General features: G+C 55.8%; 1 protein-coding gene across 2 annotated transcripts; it reads left to right on the forward strand.

The window, feature by feature from the left end:
- Nucleotides 1-112: 112 nt before the first annotated feature.
- Nucleotides 113-7,630, forward strand: TYSND1 (trypsin like peroxisomal matrix peptidase 1). 2 transcript variants are annotated; one of them, XM_081224271.1, is made up of 4 exons: nucleotides 113-1,380; nucleotides 3,108-3,238; nucleotides 4,278-4,460; nucleotides 6,704-7,630. In XM_081224271.1, exons 1-4 carry the CDS (start codon nucleotides 209-211, stop codon nucleotides 6,919-6,921), a joined length of 1,704 nt encoding a protein of 567 aa, XP_081080397.1. In that variant the 5' UTR covers nucleotides 113-208; the 3' UTR covers nucleotides 6,922-7,630. The 2 variants fall into 2 exon arrangements, with proteins under 2 accessions (XP_081080397.1, XP_081080398.1); XM_081224272.1 differs by lacking the exon at nucleotides 4,278-4,460.
- Nucleotides 7,631-8,038: the final 408 nt, after the last annotated feature.

The following is an 8,038-nucleotide window of genomic DNA, read 5'->3' on the forward strand; positions in this document are numbered from 1 at the left end:
CCAATCAGGGCTCGGCCCCTAGCCCAGCCAATCGGGCCGGGCCAGTTGGGGCTTAGCCAATCCGGCCGGAAGAGGAAGACCTGGGATAGTGCCTGCGCTTCTCGCTGCCAGCCTTGGGTGGCGCTACGTGGGGTCAGCTGGTGCCGGTCGCGGTCCTTGCTCGCTCGCTTGTTCCCCGGGAAGCCCCTGGTGTGCCGTCCCCGAGGCCATGGGGCGGCAGTGGGGGCCAGCCATGAGGGCGGCCGAGCAGGCGGGCTGCGTGGTGAGCGCCACCCGGGCCGGGCAGCCCGAGGCGGGCTCGTGGAGCTGCAGCGGGGTGATCCTGAGCCGCCGCCTGGGCCTGGTGCTGTGCCACGGGGGCATCTTCACCCCCTTCCTGAGGGCCGGCAGCGGGGCGCTAACCGCGGCCGGCGCCGCCTTCCTGACCGGCGACAGTTGCGGCGACGACCTGCGCCTGCACGTGCAGTGGGGCCCAACGGCCGCGAGTCCGGCAGGCCGCGCGGAGCGGGGCCGCCCGGCGCTGTGCACGCCCCAGTGCGCCGGCCTGGAGCCCGGCCCGCCCGCCCGGTTCTGCGGGCGGCCGCTGCAGCCCCCCCGCCCCGCCGAGCTGCTGCTGCTGTTGAGCTGCCCGGCCTTCCGGGGCCACTTTGCGCGCCTCTTCGGCGGCGAGGCGGCCAAGCAGTGGAGCTTCGCGAGCGCCGCACCGGACGACGAGGTGTCGGAGGAGGAGGAGGAAGACCAGCTGAGAGCGCTGGGCTGGTTCGCTCTGCTGCGCGTGCGGCCGGACCCGGAGAAGGAGGCGGAGGCGGAGGAGCGCGGGCCGGTATTGGCCGTGGCGCCTCTCGGGGCTGTGCCCAAGGGTGAGCCGCTGCTGGCCTGCGGCTCCCCGTTCGGGGCCTTCTGCCCCGACATCTTTCTCAACACGCTCAGCTGCGGCGTGCTCAGCAACTCGGCCGGCCCTCTGCTTCTCACCGACGCGCGCTGCCTGCCAGGCACCGAGGGCGGCGGCGTGTTCGAGGCGCGGCCCGCGGGGGCGCTGGTGGCGCTGGTGGCGGCGCCCCTCTGCTGGAAGGCCCGCGAGTGGGTGGGCCTCACGCTGCTTTGCGCCGCCGCCCCTCTCCTCTGCGCCGCCCGAGCTGCCCTCTGCCGCCTGCACCCCGGCGCCGCCGCCCTGGCCGCCTTCCTACCGCATGAGATCGGTGCCCCGGGGGGCCTGCCCCTCCGAGACCCCGGCCCCCCCTGGGCAGCTGCGGCCGTGCTGGTGGAGTGCGGTTCCGTTTGGGGCTCCGGAGTGGCCGTGGCACCCCGCCTCGTGGTGACCTGCCGGCATGTGGCCCCTCGGGAGGCGGCCAAGGTCCTGGTGCGCTCCACCACCCCCAAGTAAGGCCCACAGGGTTGCCCCCACTCCACTCCCTCACCAGCTGTCATATCTGGATCCCAGGTCTGAGATCATAATCCTGAGGATTATGGAGGCCTTCTGGTCTCACGCTCATGCTTGGTGGTGCAGTGTGGATAGAGACCTGGGACCCTCCCCTCATCCTTGGCACCCAGAACCCCAGAGTAGGGGGTTCTGGACCTCCTGGCAAGGGGTGAATGGGGCTTGGGCAAGATGACAAGCAACTCTGGGGAACTGTGGGGTGGTCCAGCATCCCTGGCTAGGTATCTTTGAGTTCCCCCTCCCAGTCTGAATTCCTTCTGGGCAACTTCTCTGTCTCAGCCTTGCACCCACACACCAGAGGCCCTTGAACAGAGTCTTCCTAACCCTGCCCACTTTCCCCTGAATGCCGTAGTGAAGCCCCAGGGGCCCAGGATGCTACCCTCCTGGGTTAGGAGAGGAGCCTGTTACTCTTACTTGATGTATCTCTTAGATCTTAACCAGAACTTCCCTTCTGGATCAAAATGAACAGATACGCGGTTCCACCTAATTACAGTGTGGGAGTGGGGGCCAGGCAAATATATTTTGAACAATCATTGAGTGCTCTTGGCAGCCAGGTTGGGACTTGAGACAGTCATTTGTTCCCTCTCAGCTGGGAGAGCACTCTTACCCTCCTTTACTTTCACTTGCTGTAACAGTGGAGACAGCAGCCTTGGCTTCCTGGCTTGGTTTTCTAATACACGTTCTGGTTCTTCTGTAGTCCCAGGTGCTTGACTTAGGCCAAAGCAAACACTATATAGCACCTTGGTGTTAATGCCTGTTGTTCTGTACCTGGCTCAGCCTCTCAGCCCAGACCTTTCCAAATGCCTCTGTTGAACTCCTGAGGTTAACCCAGCCCGGCTTTGCCATAGAGTCCCCTCTGGCAGCCACCTGGGCAGCCATGACTTCATAGGGAAGACTGATGATGAGAATTTTCCTCTGTGTGTGGTCCCCAATTCCTCACCCCTCCACCTACCCGCACATACTCTTGGTCCTAGGGAACCCAACAGGTCTGCTGGAAGCTACCCCAGCAGAGTGTGTAGTAGGAAGCCCCTGTGTAATCTTGGGCCATTTGCTGAATCTGTCTAAGCTGCCTTCCCATGATATGTAAGGTCTTGGAACAGCCTGCCACGTAGTAAGAGCTATAGAAGTGCTGGCATGTATGTAAACAGGTACCCAGAGGGATGAAATCGTATCATGTCTGCCCCCCCACCTGACAGGATTGTTGGTATCAAATGAGGCAGTAAAGGAAAATGCTGAGGATGTGTGCCCTGGCTCCTGCCGCTAACTGTGTGACCTTGAGAAATTACTCAACCTCTCTGGGCCTCAAATGCACCATCCAAAATGGAGATAATACCAGTGCCTAGTTCATAGGGCAGCTGTGAGGACTAAAGGAAATCATGTCCGTAAAACATTAACGCCCGGCCTGGCCCACAGTGCCCCCTAGGTGTCAGGTGTTTGTGATGACGGTGAGGCACAGGAAGCTTTACACAGAAGTACCCTGCAGTTGGTAGAGCATGTTTGGAAGTTCCACTGTGGATGTGCCCAGAGTTGCATGCTGGTATGTTTCAGGGCTGACAGCAAATCTTTTGAGTCCCAAGTTCATGACTTTTACTGTCACTCATTATTTTGCTTCCTCCCCATGCTGAATGTTCGGAAAGCTAGCCTGTCATTTTGTTTCCCTTGTTCCCAGGAGCGCTGTAATCTGGGGACATGTGGTATTTGCCACCCAGGAGACATCTCCCTATGATATAGCAGTGGTGAGCCTGGAGGAGGACCTAGATGGTGTCCCGGTACCTGTGCCCGCTGAGCATTTCCATGAAGGTAAAGGACAGAGGGGTTCTCTGGTCTGGGGTGGACCTCAGGAAGGAAAGTCAGTGTTGGGCGCTCTAACCCTGCAGATCAGGGGCCAGTCCCTCAGGTCAGCTCCCTTCCCCACCCCTGCTGGAGTAATGAGTCAGGCTGGCACCTTGTTACATTCCTGGTTACAGTGCTTTAGCCGGAGTTGCTCTTGGAGGCCTCCCTGCTCATGCCCAGCATGCCCAAGGTCCTGGGGGGCATGTGGAATTCCCAGCGAAGGGTAAGGCATGCCTTTTTCCTGAGGCCCCACAGCAGTGTAGTGTGTTGAGCCTTGGGGTCTCCTTATAACACTGCAGGCTGGTCTGAGAGGTGTGTACTTTTGAGGCTCCAATGGCATGATTTGAGTAAAAGGCTTTGTGACGCTGCCACAGAAGTACCAGAGGTCTCGCTTTGTGGATGTCATATGCTATAACGTAATAAGAAGGATTACAAGCTCTGCGTTGGCATCTTCTGCCACGTATTAGCCCCGTGTCCTTAGGCAACTTAGTGAACTCTGCCTCAGTTTCCACATCTGTAAAATGGGGATAATGCTCCCTACTCCTGGGCCTTGTGAGGAGTGGGTGAGATATTGTCTGTGAAGCACTTGGTGAAGGAAGGTGGTGCCCACTTTGTAGTCATCATCACCATTTTAGTTTTACCAAGAGACTTCTTAGTCTCAGGAGGTGGGTGTTAATTTCACAAACATTTATTAAGCCCCTGGCTAGGTGCTGGGAATCCTAAAAAGTGACTACCCAGTCCAGCAGGGGAACGAGGGCTGGAGAACAGCCTGATGCTGAAGAGGAGTGGTTGAGCAGAAACAGTGCTGGGAGCTCAGTGGAGGTCCTGGCCTGTTCCTGTGGGGTGCCTGGGGAAAGTTCTCATGGAGGCAAGAGTATCTGAGCAGAAACTCAAAGGGCAGAGAGCGTTTGGAAATTTGGAGAGTCCAGGGAGGGGGTTGGGGAGTGTGTGAGTCCTGCCAGACAGAGGAGGCTCCCCAGCTTAACCCTTCTTCCCTCCCTGGCAGGCGAGGCTGTCAGTGTGGTGGGCTTCGGTGTCTTTGGCCAGGCCTGCGGGCCCTCGGTGACCTCAGGCATCCTGTCAGCTGTGGTGCAGGTGGATGACACACCAGTGATGCTTCAGACCACGTGTGCTGTGCATGGTGGCTCCAGTGGGGGACCTCTCTTCACCTGCTCCGGGGACCTCCTGGGTAACCAGCTCCTTGGTCCTCTCCCAGCCTTCCCCTTGCCAGAGCCTCAGTCCCATCCTGGGAGTGCTTGGTTTCCGGCCCTGGGAGCCACCCTCTGTCTGGAAAGATGGTGGGCCTTATGCGCAGAGGTAGTTAGCCAAGGTTTTCAGGCTCTTGTGCTTCTGAGGGTGGAGAGGGACAGATGCTGAGCTTGGAGGGAAGAGATCTGAGTTCTGGTCGCTTCTCTGCCACTGAGCCACTGCACAACCTTGGGTAAGTAAGTCACTTAATGTCATTTGATCTGTGAGACTCAGGAGTTGGATTAATCCAAGGGTCACAAACTCAAAAGCCTACAGAGGCTGGGCTGGTAAAGTGAATGAATGAGTGAGTGAGTGAGTGAAGACAGCAGTGAGTGGAGAGCAAGGGGGAACTGGGGTGAACACCACTCAGCTCTAGCACATTGTTGCCTCATTACAAAGATATGCGGGCCTAACGCTGGCCGACGTTCCAATTTTTTACAAGAAGCTGTGAACCTTTTTTTTTTTCAGAATTCCTAACCAACCACACCCCCGTGAGAAACGAATTTACCAGCTAGAGAACAGTGTTTGAACATGTACAGTTCTCTTTATCTTTAGCCTTAAAGTGTCCAGTCAAAACACTCTTTTCCAAAGTTTCTTAGATTAGCTCCTTCCCCTTCCCCTTCAGTATAGTTATGCGATTCATTTGAAATACAGTTAGGTACATTTGTCCTAGTCTGCATTCCATTTTTCTCCCATATACTGGTTGACCTTTTAAAAGATATATACAGATAAGTGGACACATAAATAAATATAGATGTATGTATGCATGGCTTAGTGTGTGTGTGTGTATATATATATGTGACTCCTAGCTCAGTCTTCTGAGAGGGGCTAGAAGCAGTGGCATCCATTTGTAATCAGCACAGCTAGAGTTCAGATCTTGGTTTCTAAGAGTCATTCTCTAGGGCTGTCTTGTGGTGCTGGAAAGGAGGGAGGGGTAACAACAACAGCAGCAGCAAAATGATGGGCACGTCAAATGTTGAAAGAACCAGGAGCTGACGTGAAGGAGCTCCCACTGGAACAACTTGAGCAGCAAAACAAATAGTAGTAGTTTTGGTTTTCAGAAGAAATCCCATTAATGAATGTAGAAGAAATGAGGGAAATAGAAAATCACTATTAGGACACCCCAGTAGGAACTGCTGCCGACAGGATCCATCGATGGATGCCAAAATCAGTAGGCAAAAGTTTAAGTAGAAACAAGATAAATGCATAATCCTAAAATATTTCGTACTTACCAAGGGGGTAATAGTAAGTCTACAGCGGAGGAACCTGGCAGATACCACCCAAGTAATGAAGGTTAACATCGCAAACAGTGCTTATAGTCAGCACACATTTCCTGATAGCATGCACTGAAAAGGACACATTGCTTCTATGGTTTTCTCCTCAGTAATGTATAACCTCAATCTTCTCATGAGAAAACATCAGGTAAACCCACATTGAGGGACATTCTACAGAATAACTGACCTGTACTCTTCAAAGTGTCAAGGCCATGAAAGATAAGGAGAGACTGTGGAAGTGACCCAGATGGGAGGAGACCTAGGAGACATGACGACTAAATGCCATGTGGGATCCTGGATCAGAAAAAGAGCATTAGTGCAAACACTGGTACATCCAAGTGAGTTCTGTACTTTAGTTAATAGCATTTCACCCAGGTTAATTTCTTGGTGTTGATGAATGCTGTATGAATGCTGTAAGGAAAAGCTGGGTGAAGGGTATACAGGAATTCTGTACTATTTTGGCAAGACTTCTGTTAAGTCTAAAATTGTCTCCAGAAAATTCATACACATGCACTGAGCAGGCCAAACAAAAGTTTTGTGTGGGTCTGATTCATTTATTCAGTCACTCAGCTAGTATTTGTTGAGGTCGTCCTCTGCCAGGCACTGTTCCAGGTACTGGGGAGACTGCATGGACAGAACGCAGCAGTCCTGCCCTCATGGAGCTGAAAGATAACAGAAGTTGGAGAGAGGGATAACAAAATTGAAGTGAAACATGGGCTATTAGATACTGATAGTGCTGGGGAGAAAGTAAAGCCAGGAAGGAGGACTGAGGCATGAGGAGCCCGTGTCCATGAATGAAGCCTGGTGCCTGTCCCTACGAGGGGGCTTCAGGCAAGTCTAGGGCCTCCAGGTTGGAGGTGAGCCTCCCTCCCCTATCCCCTGGCTCACGCCCTCTTTGGCTCCTGAACAGGCATCGTCGCCAGCAACACCCGGGACAATAACACGGGGGCCACCTACCCCCACCTGAACTTCAGCATTCCCATCACGGTGCTCCAGCCGGCCCTGCAGCGGTACAGCCAGGCAGGCGACCTGGGCGGCCTCCGCCAGCTGGACCACGCCCCTGAGCCAGTGAGGGTGGTGTGGCGGCTGCAGCGACCCCTGGCAGAGGCCCCGCGGAGCAAGCTCTGAAGCTGTGGCACCCCTCTGGAGAGAAGAGCAACCATCTGATGCCATGGGGAGTGCTGAGGCTGGTGGCCTGAGGACCCTGACATGGCACACCCCAGCCAGGCTGCATCCCCATCACCACCCACCTTGCTCAGCTCTGGAGTCTGGACCAAACTTCTCTTTAGCCCCCACGGATCTCTTACCTGGCAGCCCGTTTTGGGGTGCTTTCTCGAGCCGCCACCTCTCTCTGCCCCCGACACTAGGCTCAGCTCTTTTCCCTTCTGGAGAGCTGAGCCTAGTGTCGCCACCTCTCCCTGCCCCCGACACTAGGCTCAGTTCTTTTCCCTTCTGGGGAGCCCAGTACAACCGTACAACAGACAGATCTGGTCCTGACAGACAGATGTTGGCTAGAAGGTAGGCCCAGCCACGGTCCCCTGTCTCCTGACGGTCACTGGCCGCCTGCAGCGGCGGCTTCCCTGGGGCCTGGGCTCCTCTCTGCTCTCGGTCAGAATGGGGTTGATAGCACTGGGGCTTCCTCAGAAAACCTCAGCAGAGAGGCCCTGCTCTGAAGACCAGAGGCGGAAGGGAAAGAGCATCTTCCTGTTCTGCTGGACCAGCGGTGGCGTCCCCGAAAGCCAGGACTCCCGGCTCTTCATATGTCGGGTGCCCTGACCTACAGGGGCACGCTGACACAGTGCCTTAATTTTCCGGCCCGTAAAGTGGCTCTCAGGGGTCGGGGGTGGGGACGTGGGGGGAGGGGTAGAATGTGTCTGGCTGGGGTTTGAGAATAAACAGGATCTACGAGGGACAGGACCTACTTCTATATATCAGCTTCTTTTTTTTCCTTCTTTGTTTTGAGAGTTGAACGGGGAATAGGAAAGCACCAGGCACAGAAATATACCTTTCCGTCCTGCTTTCTCAGGGGAGTTTGATCTCACGGGACACTCTTGCGCCAGACTAGTCCTGGTAGCTGGTCGCGGTGCCAGCTAGCACTGGGTGGGGCTTGCAGATCCCACATGGTGGCCTTGGCCTGGCAGCAACTGTTTACAGGCTGCCCGGATGGACCCAGGCCTGTGCCAGGTCCTGGGATGGATGGGAGTTGGGGAGTTCAAAGGTGAATGAGGCCAAGGCAGGCCCTAGG

This window comes from Mesoplodon bidens, assembly GCF_964165515.1.
Source record: "Mesoplodon bidens genome assembly, chromosome: 1".
Classification (NCBI taxonomy): domain Eukaryota; kingdom Metazoa; phylum Chordata; class Mammalia; order Artiodactyla; family Ziphiidae; genus Mesoplodon; species Mesoplodon bidens.